The sequence below is a fragment of the Erpetoichthys calabaricus genome, chromosome 11, assembly GCF_900747795.2.
Source record: "Erpetoichthys calabaricus chromosome 11, fErpCal1.3, whole genome shotgun sequence".
Lineage (NCBI taxonomy): Eukaryota > Metazoa > Chordata > Cladistia > Polypteriformes > Polypteridae > Erpetoichthys > Erpetoichthys calabaricus.
This window is the reverse complement of record NC_041404.2, coordinates 127,551,628-127,572,454: the sequence shown is the minus strand read 5'-3', so window position 1 is coordinate 127,572,454 and position 20,827 is coordinate 127,551,628. Positions and strand designations below refer to the sequence as shown.

General features: G+C 39.5%; 1 protein-coding gene across 1 annotated transcript in view; it reads right to left on the bottom strand.

Moving 5' to 3' along the window:
• Positions 1-7,529, bottom strand: part of LOC114660898 (general transcription factor 3C polypeptide 1-like) — a 70,537-nt gene extending 63,008 nt beyond the window's left edge. Inside the window, exons 1-3 of the mRNA XM_028813884.2 lie at positions 7,166-7,529; positions 5,760-5,969; positions 1,306-1,482 (exon numbers count right to left, since the gene is read on the bottom strand). Coding sequence (XP_028669717.2) covers positions 1,306-1,482; positions 5,760-5,969; positions 7,166-7,386 — 608 coding nt within the window. The 5' untranslated portion in view covers positions 7,387-7,529. The remainder of the gene's footprint in view (positions 1-1,305; positions 1,483-5,759; positions 5,970-7,165) is intronic.
• Positions 7,530-20,827: the final 13,298 nt, after the last annotated feature.

Here is a 20,827-nt window from a genome sequence, read left to right as displayed (position 1 = left end):
TGGAGTTCAGTTCAAGCTGAAAGTCTGATCCTATATTATGGTGACACAACAAATGCACAGAGGATAAAATGCACACAGCAACAAATAAGCGCAGCTAGTAAACACCCCCTATCCCCCAAATGGATTTAGTTTTGCTCACTGAAAATATCCATTTTTTTTTTGATTTTGAGATAATATGTTAGTGAAATGAAGATATGGTAAAAGTAGCAGCCCACTAAAAAAGTGTTGTGATATCCACCTCTTGTATGTTCTGTGTAAGTCCTGATGTGCCAGGCGCTATAGCAATAGAGGAGAACCAAGTAGTGTTGTCTACATTCTGAAAAATCCTACGCTACCCAGGATGACAACAAGGATTCTGTAAATTAACTATCCTTAGCTATCTACTGTACATATCCTACAATTTATTTACATGGTCACAGCACGCTGCCGGGGCTGTAAGAGTAAGAGTGATGTTTTGAGAGAGCTGTCTTGTTCACTTATGAGTTTTAAAATAATCCTTCACTCAAACAATATTGGGATTGAAAATATTTACTTACTTGTAAGTTGGTACTGTAATCACTAAAACTCCTATAAAACTGTAATAAATAATAAGCTGTGATACAAATAGTTAATTGGGGGATCTCTAACCAATCTATAACAGTGGAAAAAGCAAATCCTACTCTTTTTAAAATTTAGAAAAAAAATTCTCTCCCCAAGAAACTGTCTAAAGTTTCATTAGAATTTGGCAAGAATGTATCACCATCCTTAAGTATATATACTAAACCTCTCTCAACCTAGTAGATGCTTCACCACTTCTAAGAAACTACTTTTTATTGGGTTTCAGATTTCATAGCTGTCCAAGTGGGGTTGAGAATAGTGTTGAAATTAAATACAACTTACTTACTGTATGTTCAGTCATTCTATATAAGGCTCCTTATATTATCATCTTATACAATTAATACATCACCTATACCTCAAAGAACCCAAAGCAATCACAAGTATTATCTTTTGCCACCAACACATTACACAAGTGTCTGGTCCACTGGCATGTTAGAGCCAAGCTGCTGAAGAAAGAGATCTGGGGCCTCATGTATAATGCTGTGCGTAGAATTCACACTATAACATTGCGTATGGACAAAAGCGGAAATATGCTTAAGCACAAAAAAATCCAGATGCATAAATCTGTGCGTACGCCAACTTCCACGTTCTACAGGTTAAAATTATGTATGCAACCAATTACAGTTGGCACAATGATTGAAATCATCATTATTGTCCCTGGGAAAAAAAAAAAAAAAAAAAAAAAGAATTATATACACGTCAGCCTACTTGAAAGTGCCGCAGTGCAAGTCTCTTTGAAGCTCCCCCTGCCAGCGTGCTCTGCCAAGCCGCTCCAGAATACAGTAGGTAAGATCGGACAGATTTAAATCAGGGTCACCATCCCAGCCAATTAAGGACCTGTAACGTATCTTCTGAGAGGCAACCATAACAAGTTTCTCTCCCCACCTATAAATGTCAAAAGATAAACAGGTTATTTTTATGACTCTGACTGTTCAAAAATAAAGACGACAGAGAATGCTGACTCACACCAACCTCAAACAATAATAATGTATTTGGCAAGCATTTTGCAGATTACCATTTATACTTACATAATTTACAAATTGGGATGTAAATCAGTTAGATAATATGTTAAGAATTATTTTATCCTATATATAAGTACGAAAGCATGTTTTTATCAGAGGGAAATTCTACCAAACCAATCTCTGAGACAACTTTGAACATATAATTTATGCTAATTTAATACAACACAACTAGTTGTAAGCCTGACACAGACAAGGGCAAAATTTCCACAGGCAGGCAGAAAGACTCTATATCCTTAAAGCACAATTTGTGTTTCTTTCTGGACCGCTTTGTTTTTGATATGACAGACCTGAAACCACTGCAGGCCAGGTTTCTGACATATGATTTCATCCTTCAGCACATGAGCAGCAATGGGCAGCTTATGGTCAATATAAGCGGAATGAAATTCTACAGGGTGATCAGAGAAACCGTGCCATGCAGGTTATGATAGCAGTGTAATAGTTTTACAGCTGATTAAATTGGCTGCATTACTGGTCCAACGCGTCTGTATCCTTGTTTTATAGGGTTGTGCTGCTGGATGCATCAACATTTAATAATAATTGTATAATTTATATTAAATGATATAAATAATAAATGAACAGTATATACAGTCGCGTTTAAGTTCTCCCGTGGATAAGTCGGGAGTTGATTTACGGTATTTTACAAATTCGGTTGTGTAAGTCAAATGCGGAAAACTCATGCGATTGGTCCAAGAGACTATGATATGCTAACACCCACCTGAGAGATTAACCACGGAGCACACGTCCTTTTTTTTGTATGTATTGTGCATGGTATTACCACACAGTAATACCCCAACTACTCAAAAGTGACGTTTGCACTGTTTTGTGTATCTCACACCCTCATACACCTTTATCTTAAGAGCATCCCTTATCTACAACGGAGCGTTCGATCAGAAGAAAATATGAAACTGGTTTTAAAATTAAAAGTCGTTGAAGTGGCGAAAGAAATTGGTAACTACGCTGTTGCAGCAACATTCAATGTGTCTTAGAAACTGGTGTGAGTTTGGAGGAAGCAAGAAGATGTAAAAAGAAAAAACAAATTAAGTGTATTTTTGAACAGGCGTGTAAGTCGGGGTCTGATTTTATGATCAATTTTTCAGGTTTCAACACTCACTTATACTTATACAGTAATTAATTAATAATCTAAATATTGACACGTGTACAGAGTATACTGAAATTCGTACATGCATGAAATCAACATTTCACCACTCTCTGGTATAACAACCATATCTGAAAACTTCAGTCTTCCTTACCATAGCACATTTGTCATTACCAATTCAGAATAACTTAGGAAGGGCCTATTGCTGCCCCTGATCACTTCCCCTGAAAGGACTACACTTCAAAAGACCTTAGTGTGGCCCTATCTCTGCCCATGGGCACTTCTCCTGAAAGAGCTACACTTCAGAATACCTTAGCAAGGGTCAACAGTTAGTTCAAGAGCAGAGCTCATATCAGATAAGCTACTTTTGGAAGGGTTGCACAAATCAAACAGGGCAGTATGGCCTAGGCTGTCAACCTCCACTTCAAAACCTTAGCAGGTACCAGAAGCTGGCACTCTCATTATTACCCTGAATGGGCTGCACAATTCTAATGGAAAAAGCACAGCTCACACCTAAACAGACATGCAAGACATACTCCAAAAAGGAAACATCGCTTCCTTTGAAAGAGCCCAACATATAACAAATCATTCGAACAAAAACACTGGGGCAGACAATATCAAAAAACAAGGCAAGTTTCAGTGAGAGAATATTCAATCTTTAAGCATTAATTATTTCTATTTGCAGAGAAACCATGCATTAAATAACAGAATAAAAGATGCACTATGTAAATGATTCGAATCATGGATTGTAAATTTGGATTGGCAAAACCAGGAAGGAGATGTTCATGCAGTTTAAATAGCCCATTCTTAATCTGTCAGAGGTTTTCTTTAAAAGTTTCTGCTGCTTCTTTATGCAGCTTTTGTCTGCTTTTTCACTGGGGTACATTTTCATTTTGTATGTGTCATTGTGCTTTTGCTCTCAAACAGCATGCTATTTTTGTGCAGCTTCAGAAATGCTGAATCCTCTTTCATACCAATGCTGCATTCTCCTTTCTTATATTGAAAGCTGTTTGCCATCTCTCCATATTTAAATAAGAGATGAAGATGCTGTACAGTTAATAACTAAATACCTTATTTTATAACGTGGCTTGATGGCTATTTTTAGTAAGCTATATCAGTTACAAATTTGATGATTTTCCTGTCAACCTAAAAGTTATTTTAAACTAAATTATGAGATACAAGTTAAACAATAGCATCCAAAACAGCCCCCAATTCACATCTTCTTACAAGCATATACACACTGGTTAGATTATCAGAGCTTAAACATAACTCTCTAACAGGTAACACTTCTTCATAATGTTTTCTTAACAATGGCATATCCCACAATTCAGTACTTTGTTAAAACATTTTTTACCCTCATCAGTCTGTATGGGTGCTGGATCCAAAAAAAAAAAAAAAAGGACCCTTTTCCTAACCAGTGAACTTCAATGAAATGATTGATAATTCCTGTACCAACTCTGATTTGTACAAATAGATGGTTTGATTAATAAAAATATTGTGCACCGACAGCAAATTTAGGCCTGCATAAAACACTACAATGTGGTAATAATACTGCATTTCTAGTACAATGTGCAGTTTTGGTCAACCTCTACATCAGTGTATCCCAAGCTTTTTCCTATGGGGACACTCTCTCTGTAACCAAAAACATCCCAAGGCACACCACTGTTTTATTAACCACAAACTCATATCTCATACACATGCTAAACTGTCCGAAGGAGTAGGACTATTGGAGAAGCCGGTAAAAAAGCAGCTCCAAGATCAGCATTCACAAACCCAGAACTTAGTGAGAACTTTCATGGCATTTCCCAGCTGCTTTGTCCCTTTGCCTGCCACTCTGCTTCAGGGACAACTTATACAGTGTGCCCAATATCCATTGGCCCTGTAAAATTTACAGGCAATCACACATCCAGCCAGGCAGGTGGATTCTAGCAGCCAGGAGACACATCTGAAGTGCTTGAAGTGCTGTGCCTGAAACTTAACGATTGCAGAGATGCTTTTATGCCACCTTCTCCAGGTAGTCCAGTCCTCCTCAGACAGGTCTTGACCACCTGCGGAACTTGTTCCTCTCAAGTTCAGACCCAAGTGTTATTATTTTAGTATTATTTCCACGGCACACCACTGTGCCATGGACACATTGGTTGCATAACACTGCTCTGCAGAATCAACAACAGCTCTTGAAATTTACCAGAGAAGGGCAACCAAGTGTATTACTGGGACATAACAGTATGTCTTACTCTGACAGCTTCTGCAATCTTGAGCACAGAAGATCACTTGTATGTGGAGAACTATAGCAAGTCTTCAAAATTCTCAAAACGTATGAAAAACATACCACCATTGTTTCATTTTAAATACTGACACGAACGAACTTAGAAGCATATTCAAAACATTACTTGGGAAACTTTAAGAAAGAAAGGAAAAAAAAAGAAGAGAGACAGAGAATTGGAAATGTGGAGAAAGCTACCCAGTCATGTACTTGAATCAAAAAACCTGACAACTTTTACAAAGTACATGGATGTGTTGCATTGGTCATTAACTAACCACAGGAGTTTGATTCACTGAATGGGTCCCATCTCAACAAGCCTTACCTTTCTAGACCTAACCATACTGAAACATATTCTATGAGTGAAAGTCAGAAACAGAAAGAAAAGGTTTAGACATTTCAGTTCCTATAACCTGTAACAGTGGAAAACAAAACTGAAACTGTTATCCTCAAACAGAGACAACTGAGTACTTCTAGTACATAAAGCTTAGACCATGTGGATTCTTCATGTAGGCTTGATGTCCCTTAGTGTATAATTAGGAAAACTGGCTTTTATGTATTTAAACCAAGACACCGGGGTTATTTTTTATTTTAACCTTTGATTAGACATCTAATAAAACAATGAGATGCACCCTAAAAAAAAAGGAAAGACGGTAAATCAAACCTGAAACTTGTATGTTACTCTGAATACCTATTTTGTTATAAACACATGTGGCTTTTTTTGCATTACAAGTTTTAACAAAAACAATTTACCAAATTAAAATTAACATTTTACTGCACTCACCTTTTACTTGCATCTTCAAGGCTGCACTGCATCTTACAATCCTTACTCCTGATCTGGTGTGTAACACAGACCCTCTCTTCAAAAAACTTACAAGACCCTTTGATGCCATCTTTATTTTCAAGAACAATGTGGACTGGATAAACATCCTTCACTGGTGAACGTTCACTTTTCATTTCATGAATTCCAGTTTCTGGATCAATTTCACTAAATCTGAAATGACAAAAATTGTACAATAAGTCACCTTCTGTACATTAAGAAGGAGCAACATAAAATTTCTTGTATTACTGCATATTATTATCATCATTTAAAATGCTACAAAAACAGTCCCATGTTTTTCCATTTTAGAAAAACTGTTAACATCCTACACAAAGACATGATTTTGTATATTTTGAAAGAATAACCTCTGTTGCTCTAAAAATTATGCGTAATCAGCACTCCAAATCAAAAAATGCTAAATTACTAAATTATTTGACTTACTATAATCTTTAGTATTTTAGTGCAAATACTACAGTATGCTGAAAATAAAATGTCTGTGTTTAAAAAAAAAAAAAACTATACAAAATATTAACGGTTGTCCGTCCCTCTATCACACAATGGAGTGGCAACATCTCGGGTAAGAATTTCACCGTACTCTGCACATTAACAATAATACTGTTTCTACAAACATAATCATAAATCATTTTCAATGTTCACTATTTATCCAAACAAGTGTACTGCCATAAAGGGGTCCATCTCAGCAGCACTGGGTGCAAGACAAATAAAATACTACTGTACCTTAATGTAGGATACCTGACTATAAATCACAATCCCACTCGCACGAGTGTAATTTGAGATCGATAGTCAAGCTAACACGTACACCTTTGAGATGTGCTCTACAATAGGTAAGCCAGCGCTAGGGTTTTAACCCAGGACTCAACTTTGAGGCAACAGCATTAACCACCGTGTAACCCTTAATGATCCATATACATGCTGAACTTTACTAATCCAAGGACCCAGACGTGTTCAGACGAGCTGATGGGGAACCAGAGCCTTATCGCTGCAGCAACGGCCGCAAGGCAAATCAGAAATGGGTCGCTGGTTGCTCGCAAAGAACATTCACACACATTGTTATGAGGAAAAATGTGATGCATGCCATAAATAAGTTGTTTCATGGAGTGTACGCATTATGGAAGGACAATAATCTAGTAAGAGCAAACCCTGAAACATTACTCTCCAAGTATACAAAACATGGCAGTCATCTACTCACTTCGATTAACTTTACAAATCAACTGAATTATCACTTTTTGATATGTATATAAATATAAAGGCAACACTAATAACTTAAAAAGAAAACATAATAAACAACTAAATAGAAACAGAAGGCTCTCCGAAGCTGGCAGTTAATGGCACCGATTCTGCAGATTTACCTGTCATAGTATACCAGAGGTGGTCTCTCCTGTGGCAACTCGAAGAAGTCGATTTCGGAGTTGCAAACTAATGCTTGCCAAAGAAACCTTTTGGTGAGACAGTCAAGCTGAAGGGGCAATTTAGGAATTCGGTGCTCTAATCTAAACCATACACCACCAACTGTGATTCCGTCAAGCCCCTCAAGAGCAACCTCATCTTGTAAAGCCTGTAGTGCGTCCATGGTTTCCGTTTCTATTTGACAGTGACACTTATATTACGGAGCACTATACTTTACAGTAAAATTCGCTATAGTTGCTCACATTCTTCCACTATTCTTTTCTCCTAGCTTTGGCGCATTTAATTTACTTTTAGGCTTACGTGACGTATAAAATAAGCGCCATGGCCTCTGACGTCACACACGAAACGTCATTAGTAGGGAGGAGCAGGCGCCCTTCTTCAGCATATGAAAGGGTACAGCAAGTAGATGAAAATGGATTTGCTTGCGGCGCAACAGGAATATATCCAGAAGAGCGGATTTGAATAACAGATCAAGTTATTGCCTGGGTGGGACTTCTTCCCACGTCCTTAATGCATATATAACTAAGTCACCTTAATGACTTTAAACGATTCCGATACGAGTGACGTTGCCGACGTTAGCCACTACTCCGCGCAGCTGTCTGGCAATATTTATTACTATTGTTATATAGTACTAAGGTGTTGTGCCGTGTTAGCCATTATGAATGTAGTGAGAAGTCAAGCAAAATGACACCTTTTATTGGCTAACTAAAAAGATTACAATATGCAAGCTTTCGAAGTAACTCAGGCCCCTTCTTCAAGCAAGATGTAATACAGAAATTGGAATTCCCTGTTTTTATATACACACTAGGACAAGTAACAACACTGGTAAATCATCCATCCATCCATTTTCCAACCCGCTGAATCCGAACACAGGGTCACAGGGGTCTGCTGGAGCCAATCCCAGCCAACACAGGGCACAAGGCAGTTGATTGATGAAAATAAATGATTAACACTTCCATTTTTGAAAGCATTCTTTGTTTACAGCATTTTTTCACACCTGCCTAAAACTTTTGCACAGTACTGTACATAAATATACTGTATATATATATATATATATATATATATATATATATATATATATATATATATATACACACACACAAACACGCACACTGAATTCAGAAAAAATTCAGACCTTTTAATTTTCTGCACGCTTTATCTGTTGTAGATTTAATTTTAAATGAAAATATTTGCCATTTTGCCTATCTACACTCAAAATAACTCATAATGACAAAGTGACAACATTCTTTCAGAAAGGTTTGCAAATTTATTAAAAATCAAAAACTGAAATATCTCATTATATACAGACTTTAACGTGGCACTCCAGATTGTGGTCATGTGCATCCTGTTGGCCTTAATTCTCCTTGAGATGTGTCTAGAACTTATAAAATAGTTTTATTCCTGAGCTTTCAACCCCTGTCAGGGGTCTTCATCAGACGATAATGCTTAGACTTACAAGAATCAAAGGCAATATATAGCAACACATTCAGTATAGGGGGTGGCGGTGACTAAGTCAGTATGATCAAGGGGGGGGGGGGGGGGGTGTACCGTTTAATTAATGTGCATATGTCCTTCTTAAGTTGGCATATGCTGGGTTTATGTCCAAGTGTCTATTGATGGCGTTTTCATCTGATAGCCAAGACTCGGCCAACTCTCTGGCGCTTTTTGTACTGGCCTTAAATTTTACTTTCACGTTGTCCCAGTTGAATGTGTGTCCTGTCGATTTAGTATGTGCATATATCAAAGATAGTGCGTCCTTTCTTCTGACGGCGTTGCGATGTTCCTGTACACGTGTTGAGATTTTTTTTGACGTTTGTCCTATGTATACAGCTGAGCAAGAATTGCATGGAATACTATAAACTGCGTTTCGTGTTTCGGTTGTCGATTTCTTGTTTTTAGCATTAAAGAGGACCGTGCGCAGATTGTTGGTGGGTTTATGTGAAAACAATCGACACATCAATTTCCTGGACATTTACATCAAAAGAAATAGTGACGCCACCCTGACCACAAGTGTTTACCGCAAACAATGCTACGCAGACAAGATCCTACACTACGCCAGCAATCACCCGGTATCTCATAAACGGAGCTGCGTGAAAACCCTATTTAAACGAGTCCACACGCATTGTAATACCAAGGAAACAAAAATGAATGAGAGACGCTATCTGTTTCAACTTTTCACCTCGAACGGATACTCAAAATCATTCATTAATCGGAGTCTACACAGCAGACGCCAAAGGAATCAGCATACAATCGACGTAAATCAGACCCCCCACCCCACCTGACATTCACTCCCGTATCACCATAATGTGTCAGAAGGCACGGCACGCACCCTGACCAAGTGGGGCATCAAAATAGCACATAAACTCACCAACAATCTGCGCATGGTCCTATTTAATGCTAAAAACAAGAAATCGACAGCCGAAACACGAAACGCAGTTTATAGTATTCCATGCAATTCTTGCTCAGCTGTATACATAGGACAAACGTCAAAAAGAATTTCAACACGTGTACAGGAACATCGCAACGCCGTCAGAAGAAAGGACGCACTATCTTTGATATATGCACATACTAAATCGACAGGACACACATTCAACTGGGACAACGTGAAAGTAAAATTTAAGGCCAGGACAAAAAGCGCCAGAGAGTTGGCCGAGTCTTGGCTATCAGATGAAAACGCCATCAACAGACACTTGGACATAAACCCAGCATATGCCAACTTAAGGACATATGCACATTAATTAAACGGTACACACCCCCAAAATGATCATACTGACTTAATCAACCTCCACCCACCCCCCACTGAATGTGTTGCTATATATTGCCTTTAATTCTGGTAAGTCTAAGCATTATCCTCTGATGAAGACCCCTGACAGGGGTTGTTGAAAGCTCAGGAATAAAACAATTTTATGATACGTGATTCGTTTTTTCTCCCTTTGTGGATCGCCAACTGCAAATATGCAAACCGTATCACAGACCTTCTCTTCCATTCGTATATATATATATATATATATATAGAGAGAGAGAGAGAGAGAGAGAGATTGTACATAGTTGCATATGTATGTTTCATGCGATACACACTTTTTGTACATGTGGCCTTGTGTCTCTTCTGGTAGGTATTTGTATTATTGTGGGCTTTTCTGAGAAGACGTGCAAGTAAGAATATTGTAGCATGTACAATATGTATACAGCAAAAAACTTGCAAGCGAAAGTCCATCTTAACGTAGGTATATTAGTCTGATTTACTGGCAAACCTGGCACATTTTCTGACCTATAGCACAGATCAAACTATAGTTAATAGGCACACTAAATTGTTAAATCTCACTGTGCCACTTTGATTTTGGTACTTGTCAGCTACAGTTCAGTTAAGCTTTGCATGTCCAGCGCAGGTGTACTTGTCAGAGTTGCCTACAAACCTGGCACACTTTTCACATCTGATACATTGGACATGTAGAACTGCAGTGTTTTTTTGGGCAGTCTAAAGGATTTCGTTGCACTGGGACATGTTCATGTGCTTGTGACAAGTGGGATTTCTGTGTTAAATTGCAAGTAAGATTTCTCCAGGCCCAACATGGGTAGGCTTGTAAAAATCATTGGCAAACTAGGCCCAGTCCCCCATCTTTAGCCTGAGAGTGAAATTGAACAGACACACTAAAGGATTAAATTGTGTTTGGTCCCTTTTCTTTTTAACATTTTTGCAGCAACTCCAGTTTCTGGGTTAAGCTGTTTTGTTAGTTTCTCACACCCAATACGGGTAAAGTAATTAAATCCATTTTGGACACTTGGCCATATTCCGTAACTGTTGCATAGAACAGGCCAAACTGTGACATATAAGGGGCGCTCTGAAAGGTTAAGCAGCACTGGACCACTTTAGTTTTCAACAAGAAGAATGCCTTGTTGTGGAGTTTGCCCAGCCCAACATGGTTAAACTTGTCAAATCCTTGACAAATCAGTGACACCTCCACTTCTGCAGCAAAGAAGGATATGATGATGTGAAAGAGTAAGTAATTCATCCTGTGCTGTGAGATCTTGTCATGTTTTCCCCGAAATGCAACAAGTGTACCCATGTTGGACCACACAAAACTCGGCTCGCCATTTAACACTAAAATTCCTCTTGTTGCAAATGTGAAAACAGAGGTGATCCCAAGCGATTTACCCATCTGAAATGGCAGTTAAATATTATATGTAGTCCCATACTAAATTGTACAAGTGAGAGTGCGTCAAGTGTTCTGGTAAATTTGACTGGTGTACCAGGCTCACATGCAGACACAATGTAGAATCCTTCTCTTTCAAATTACAAAACAGGTTTGATTGCACAAACAAATATACTCCCTTAAAAATAATCTCTTTTTAGTGTAACCACTGTGTGGTATAAAATAGTAGCAGGCCGAAATGCTAAAATTAAGTAACCTGCTTCAGGTTCCTGAAGTGTGCCATTTTTGCCAAGGACTTTGTTTGGGTCGAGTAGAATTCATCTGTCGTTTAATGAGAAGCCCCATTGTGTCCCAAACACAAGTAAACAATTGTGGCTCAATGTGTACATGTATTTATTTGTCTGTCACCTTTATCCAAGGCAATTTACATTATGGTGCAATTGGTTACATTTCTTTTAGTTTTTCAATTGGAGCACAGCCAGCTCAAGTGACTTGCTCATGGCCACACAGCGGGATTTTAACCTACAACCTCAATGTTTGATGCCCAAAGCCTTAACCGCTACACCACACTGCCTGTGATATAATCCTTTAGAGGGTTTGTTAAACAATGTAGTTTGTCTCCATGCTATGTTGCAAATATGTAGTGTACCAAGTTTGCCAGCAAATTCAATTAGCGTACCTGTGTTGACCCAGAAAAAAATTCATATGCATTCTGAATGCGGACCACTTCTCTTTAAAATTAGTGATGGCACTTAAGGACATTAATCAGTACATAACATTTAAAATATGATTGGCACCAGTGGCCATAGTACTTCAGTGTAACGTTTGACTGCGTGTACCTTGTGAAGGACTGCCACCCTATTCTTACCTGGCCCCTGTCTTATGCCCTGTGCCACTGGGATTGCCTTCATCCTCCCATGACCCTGAAATCAGATTACACACGTTCTGTGTGGTCTTGTGGAGTGACACAGATGTAGACAGTGTTTTGTATTTCACCCTATAGCCAAACAAAGATCTGTGCTGCAGATGTTTGATTAGATTTTAGTTAGACTTCATCTTTTATAACATTACTTCATCATTGTGTGGCCATGAGGAAGTGACGAACTATAGTTCAAACACGTGGACAAGCAGTCCTATAAGTAGCAAAACATGTTAGAAAGAGAGTTTGGGCAGGCTACCCAAATACCCAGTTTTGTGCCAGACTGCTGTAATGTGTCTGGATTTTTTTTTTACCTGACATGTAGAGGGGAAAAAAAACAAAACAGCTCACTTGATTTAATCATGGGCGGCACGGTAAGGAGACCACAGTTCACGTCTAGAGTCATCCCTGCATGTTCTCTCTGTGTGGATTTCTTCCACATCTCCAAAGACATGCAGGTTAGGTGAATTGGCAACACTAAATCAGCCCCAGTGTGTGTTTATTTGTCTAGTGTGTGTTCAGGTTATGAGTTCCAGCCTCACGTGTTGTAAGGCAGGAATCAACTCTGGGCCAGACCCCACTCCATTGCAGGGCAGCTTCACACGTCTATCCAGATTTAGAGTTGACTCATTCTGCCTTTAAGATTCAGGGAGAAAACCTATACACACATTGACCGGGGTGGGATTTGAACCTGATGTACTAGGACTGTGAGGCATCAATGTTAACCATTGGCCTATGACCTAGCCAGTAACTGTCTTAAAAACAAATAGTAATATTCCATTCAGACTAGAACAGGCAGGTCAGTCAACATACAGCATTCTCACAAGCCCTCAACCTGCCAAATTTGCCCCAGCTTTCCACATTAAAAGTGTAGTCGTCACACTGTATCACAGACAAACCGCTTCTAAAGTCGATACGGTGGCTGTGGCTTCCGATGACAAAGCCGCAAACCATTCCATACACGCAATGTCACCAGTAGCCTCACTGATGGAATTCCCCTTGGCTCACGTTTCACAGAGAGATGCGAGATGTTTAATTGCAGGGACAGCATGGAAAAGGTAATGGAAGTGGCACTGCAGCATAAATGGTGCACCACACCTGCCACGTAGGACTAGTGCCATACGTCATTATCTTGAAAAGCACAGATTTAAATTGGATAGCCATTTTGCACAAAGTCAACTCACTGTATGTTTGTGTAGTCAGTAAACAATGCACCATCCACCCTTTCCTAACTTGCTTATTCTGTCTGAGGTCATGGGGAGCCAGCACCAGTAGGTGCGTCATCAGATCCCAGGCAGGGACCAACCTTCGATGAGGAGCCAGTCTGCAAAGGGCACAATATGAGAGCATGAGGGCAACCATTTGCATGGCATTCTAAAAGGCAGTTCGGGAGGAACACTGCAGAAAAGGCAACAGATGGCCCAAAGAGATGGTCAATGAAGAGGTGAAGGAATAGTTACAGGGAAATAAAATACTATACAGTTTTAGGAAATCACTGCACTCTGGGGAAACTGCAAAGACCTGTAAAATTGCAAATATCACCAGTTTTTTTTTTTTTTTTAAATAAAAAAGGGTAGATTCGAGCAACTACAATAGGCAGTAAGCTTAAAAGAAGTGGAAGTTCAGGATGTTCTGTGTAGAGCTGTTCAGAATTGGTAAAACAAAAAAATACAGGAAACAGAATGTGATGGCGTGAGAAACCTCATCAGAATTGGGTGATGTTAAGAGAGGAGTCCGTGCTAGGGATGCTGCTATTTTTAACAATCTGTCCACCTTAATAAAAGGACAGGTGTCTGTATATCTGTATGTCTGCCATATTGCAATGTCTCGGTTATATGCCATTTTGTAGGAGATTCATAAAAGCAGTGCTAATGTTTGCGATGCACCATCTGTTGGCATGAAAAGATGCAATTCATTTTATTACTGCATGCATTACAAAATACATTCCAATAGATGGTGCACTTCAAATGTTAATGCTGAATATGCTGTGGTCTACATCAAATATTGGATTTCAACCCACTTTAGACTAGTAGCAGATATATACTAACAAAACATCTGGTGCCCACAAGAGGGCTGGAATGTCCGATGAACAAAGGCAAAAAGACGCACAAAGAAAGAGAGACACGAGGGCTAGCATATCAGGTAAACAGAGGTTCCTGAATGCACAATGTGATTGAAACAGATGGACTTACTATTGTAGCTTTCTGCTCGTTTTACTAAACAAGACATTTTGCTAAGCTAGTATATAAATGATTTGGATAGGAATATAAATAAGCTGGTTAAGTTTGCAGATGGTACCAAAATACAGTTGTGCTTGAAAGTTTGTGAACCCTTTAGAATTTTCTATATTTCTGCATAAATATGACCTAAAACATCATCAGATTTTCACTTAAGTCCTAAAAGTAGATAAAGAGAAACCAGTTAAACAAATGAGACAAAAATATTATACTTGGTCATTTATTTATTGAGGAAAATGATCAAATATTACATATTTGTGAGTGGCAAAAGTATGTGAACCTTTGCTTTCAGTATCTGGTGTGACCCCCCTTTGCAGCAATAACTGCAACTAAACGTTTCTGGTAACTGTTGATCAGTCCTGCACACCGGCTTGGAGGAATTTTAGCCCATTCCTCCGTACAGAACAGCTTCACCTCTGGGATGTTGGCGGGTTTTCTCACATTAACTGCTCGCTTCAGGTCCTTCCACAATATTTCGATTGGATTAAGGTCAGGACTTTGACTTGGCCATTCCAAAACATTAACTATTCTTTAACCATTCTTTGGTAGAACGACTTGTGTGCTTAGGGTCGTTGTCTTGCTGCATGACTCACATTCTCTTGACATTCAGTTCATGGACAGATGTCCTAACATTTTCCTTTAGAATTCTCTGATATAGTTCAGAATTCATTGTTCCATCAATGAAGGCAAGCGGTCCTGGCCCAGATGCAGCAAAACAGGCCCAAACCATGATACTACCACCACCATGTTTCACAGATGGGATAAGGTTCTTATGCTGGAATGCAGTGTTTTACTTTCTCCAAACATAACGCTTTTCATTTAAACCAAAAAGTTCTATTTTGGTCTCATCCGTCCACAAAACACTCTTCCAATAGCCTTCTGGTTTGTCCACGTGATCTTTAGCAAACTGCAGACGAGAAGCAATGCTTTTTTTTGGAGAGCAGCGGCTTTCTCCTTGCAACCCTGCCATGCACACCATTGTTGTTCAGTGTTCTCCTGATGGTGGACTCATGAACATGAACATTAGCCAATGTGAGAGAGGCCTTCAGTTGCTTAGAAGTTACCCTGGGGTCCTTTGTGACCTCGCCAACTATTGCACGCCTTGCTCTTGGAGTGGTCTTTGTTGGTCGACCACTTCTGGGGAGGGTAACAATGGTCTTGAATTTCCTCCATTTGTACACAGTCTGTCCGACTGTGGATTGATGGAGTCCAAACTCTTTAGAGATGGTTTTGTAAATCTTTTCCAGCTTGATGAGCGTCAACAACTCTTTTTCTGAGGTCCTCAGAAATCTCCTTTGTTCATGCCATGATACACTTCCACAAACATGTGTTATGCAGAGCTGACTTTGATAGATCCCTGGGGGGTATTTTCCGTACGTCGCTTAAATCATCCGAGATCAGATGCCTCATCTTGGATGAGTTAATGCCAGTGAAACTCATCCGGGATAAGTCAGTTTTTCAAACGCAGCCATGTAGTAGATTAGTCTAGCTGGATCTAATCATCCGAGATGAATGTGCGTGCCCGCGCTGATTGACAAGCCCATATATATCGAGTCTAGAAAACATGATCAGCAAGTCTTTGATAGGCCGTAACAAAATGATGAAAGAACGGGCGCATTTTTTCTCACACAAGTGGAGCAAGACCTTTTATTCGAAGGACATGAAGAATTTCAAGATTTAATATGCACAAGGGGTAACACTGCAAAAGCAGCCCAAACCAGAAAAGACGGCTGGCAAAAAGTGGCCGACAAATTAAATGCTAAGTAGTGTGCATTGTACTTACTGAATGCAGCGTTTCATTTCCTATGTGTCAGATTAATTATTATTTAATATGTCATAATTCCAGATCAAACGTGAGCACAAGGAGAACATGGGAACAGGTTAAAGTGAAGTACAAGAATATACTTCAAACTGGTAAATATTGGTATATAACTATTTAAAGAATTGTTGACATAAAGAATCATATATAATATAAAAAACATTAATTCTAAAGCTAATAAGAAGGCAGACAAGCAAAAAACAGGTGGAGGTCCACGTGGTCCAGACCTAATCTCTGCAGAAGAGTTGGCTCTCCAGCAAAAAGCCCATCGCCCTGTTTCTGATGGCATTCCGGGGGGGAAGCTCCTCCTCAGATCCAGTGGCAGGATGCAGTGGTCACTTCATTTCAGGTAAAGGATGGTCATTGCATATATTTGTCCTCAATGTGTGCCATAGGTATGTTACATATAGCCCTCGTTTTTGTTGGGTCAGTTGCACGGAATGTCATATCCCTAGAACCAGTGTCTGACCAATGAGATATTGATGAAGGTCAAATATTTGATGAAGACACTGTGTCTGATTATTTGTATCTGCGTACAATCCAGTGCCCCAATCACATTTGGAAATCCTGGTAATGAGAATGTTAGGCTGATTGAGATTCTTCATGGAACTGTGGGTGTTTTTGCCTGTGTTGCCTACTTGCAATGGCATGAAACGCCCCTTTTATTGTCTGCACATGCAGGCATCCGGGAAACACTATGAAAATCGAAGGAAATATTTCAGAGCCAAACAGACTTTACGAATTGCCTGGCAAACTGCACTTTTAGATAGATTTTCCGCATCGCCTACAGTATATAAAAAAGTGCCGCTTGCAAAAAACCACAAAGCAATGCATACTGTCTGTGTGGTTGTGAGAGCCCGACTTCGCCGAGTTTGACTTCGAATATAAGGTCCTAATAAATTTTTGAGGTACAATATTCCCCCTCAGCTAAAGCGGTATCTTTCGAAAAAAATTCCTCCGGGAGCAATAAAGGATCTTGCCGATCACGCAAAACCCTCTCTGCATGAAATTCTCTTCTTATAATTTGTGTACCGATATATCAATTGGTCGCTAATTCATGAACAGCAAAGTCATGACTGAATGAATTCCACGCACGGACACTGATTAAGTGTGTGAGCTAATCCTTGTTTACATAGAACAAGTTTGAGGATTAGGATGTGTTGCTATGACAACACTTCCAGCAAGAGTTTCAAAAAACCGACAGATCCAGGATCAGGACAAATCGTCAACAATTACATCTGGCTAAACGAGTAATCCACGTACGAAAAATACCCCCCTGTTCTTTAAATAACACAGGGTGCCCACTCACACCTGATTGTCATCCAATTGATTGAAAACACCCGACTCTAACTTCACCGTCAAACTAACTGCTAATCCTAGAGGTTCACATACTTTTGCCACTCACAAATATGTAATATTCGATCATTTTCCTCAATAAATAAATGACCAAGTATAATATTTTTGTCTCATTTGTTTAACTGGTTTCTCTTTATCTACTTTTAGGACTTGAGTGAAAATCTGATGATGTTTTAGGTGATATTTATGCAGAAATATAGAAAATTCTAAAGGGTTCACAAAGTTTCAAACACAACTGTAGATTAATTGGCAGATTATCTGCAATCCATCAACTCAGAGAGATTTGGACAGCATACAGGCTTAGGCAGATTTATGGTGGATAAAATGTGATGTAAGTAAATGCAGAGTATTACACATAGTAAGTTAAATTATCAGATTTGAATACACAATGTGAGGCTGAAACTTAAAAGTACCCCATATGAGGACCTAGAAGTTGTAGTACACTCATCACTACCAACTTCCACACACTGTTTGGAAGCCATTAGGAAGGCTAACGTAATGTTGCTTATCACGGTGTGTAGAGTGCAGGTTGAAGGAAGTTCTATTCAAGCTTTAGAATGCACTGTTCAGATTGCACCTGGAGTACTGCATGCAGTTTTAGTCCATGGGCTTGAAAAAAAATACATAAATATAAAAAAAAAAAAAGACATACCAGCACTAGAGAAAGTCCAGAGAAGCACAACTAGGTTGATTCCAGGACTGTAGGGGATGAGTGATGAGGAAAGACTGAAGCAGTTCCTTTTCAGTTTAAGCAAATAAAGATTTAGAGGTTACATGATCAAAGTGTTTAGAGTTATGAAAGGAATTAGTACAGTGAATACAGGCTGTTACTTTAAAATAAGTTTAAGAAGAACAAAGGGACATGGTTGGAAACTTGTTAGAAAGTATTTCTTCACACACATGGTACATGGAATAAGATTACTGTGGTAGAGAGTAAGACTTTAGGGACCTTCAAAACTTGACTTGGTGGTACATTTACTTGGTGTGCATGGATGTCAACAACTCCCTTTTAGCATGTGTAACCATCCGGTCATGCAAAGGTGTATGACGTTTCAACTTGTACAGTTTAATTTTAAGGCTATGAAAAGTGGTGCAGTAGTTTAATGGTTTATGCTGCCACCTCATGTGCTTGAATCCTGTAGCCAGACATAATACTTACGGACTTTATACTTCCTACATAGGCTCATCCCTAAAGAGATTTAGCTCAGGGTAATTGGTGGTACAAATTGGCCCTGTGTGGATTGATGCTGGTGGGCCAGGAAGGGACTCTGCACCCTTTGCTCCCACAGGCTTAGGCTTCCTCACAACCCTGATCTGGATTAAGCAAACTTCCATCTATCCAAAAAAGGCAGCTGTAACTACAAGTGTTGAAGTCCCCAGACTCAACACTTATTTACTTACTGTATATACCATCTCCTGTTTATAAGTGGTATTTGGGTGGACCCATGACAGGATTGTTGGCATCTTGTTTCCTGCTTCTATTTCACCAAAGCAGTCACACCAGCTGGCAAATGAAATTAATAATATACAGTAAATGAACAAGGGGAAGAATGCACAGTATTGGACAGAGGCATAATGTAGGGCAGTGTAAAGGTATGAAAGGATTTAAAGGGGTAGAGTCATCAGATAAAAATGATTTAAGAGTGACGTGACATCTGCACCTAACTGGTTGCTTCGCATTTGTGTACTACATGCCACGCTGCACTGTTTTCACATGTGTGGGTGCTCACTAAGACAGAGGAGGCAACACAAGAAAGAGGATGAACAAGAGAGCCATGGCTTCTACAATATCTGACTTTTTTTTTTTAATAAATACAGTGATCCCTCGCTATATCGCGCTTCGCCTTTCGTGGCTTCACTCTATCGTGGATTTTATATGTAAGCATATTTAAATATATATCGCGGATTTTTTGCTGGTTCGCGGATTTCTGAGGACAATGGGTCTTTTAATTTCTGGTACATGCTTCCTCAGTTGGTTTGCCCAGTTGATTTCATACAAGGGACGCTATTGGCAGATGGCTGAGAAGAAACCCAACTTACTTTCTCTTTCTCTCTCTTGCGCTGACTTTCTCTGATCCTGACGTAGGGGGTGTGAGCAGGGGGGCTGTTCGCACACCTAGACGATATGGACGCTCGTCTAAAAATGCTGAAAGATTATCTTCACGTTGCTACCTTCTGTGTGCAGCTGCTTCCTGAAGCGACATGCTGCACGGTGCTTCGCATACTTAAAAGCTCAAAGGGTACGTATTGATTTTTGACTTTGTTTGTCTCTTTCTCTCTCTCTCTCCCTGCTCCTGACGGAGGGGGTGTGAGCTGCCGCCTTCAACAGCCCTATTGATTTGTTTGCTTTCCTCTCTGTTTCCTTTGAAGAGGAAGATATGTTTGCATTCTTTTAATTGTGAGACGGAACTGTCATCTCTGTCTTGTCATGGAGCACAGTTTAAACTTTTGAAAAAGAGACAAATGTTTGTTTGCAGTGTTTGAATAACGTTCCTGTCTCTCTACAACCTCCCGTGTTTCTGCGCAAATCTGTGACCCAAGCATGACAATATAAAAATAACCATATAAACATATGGTTTCTACTTCGCGGATTTTCTTATTTCGCGGGTGGCTCTGGAACGCAACCCCCACGATGGAGGAGGGATTACTGTACATGCAGTATCACTTCTCCATAGTAATTCCCAACATTCATCATTTGCTGTCTGAAAGACAACTACAGGTTTTCAGAATTTGTACTTAATCCACTTTCAGAAACTGCAATGTACAGTGCAGGATCAAACTCCAGACAGTGCGCCAGTACGCCAGTACGTTACGAGGCCCACTTATGTACGCACCCGCACAAACTTGGCCAGTTTAAATTTGTTAACTATGCTGAACCAGTATGTACTTGGGATGCGGGAGGAAAACTAATGGACCCAGAGAAAGAAATGGATATCACAAAAATCTTTCAAACTGCTACACAGATGGTGAATGGTTCATTTTTTGAGGTGAGGTTCAATTTTCCAGTTTAACCTAATAATAAAGACAGCCTTGTGATCCAAAATAGGTGGACTGGCTTTGGAAACTGCCTGCTGAACAGGTCTTTGATTTTATATAGCACCTTGTGAACTGAAGGCCAACTG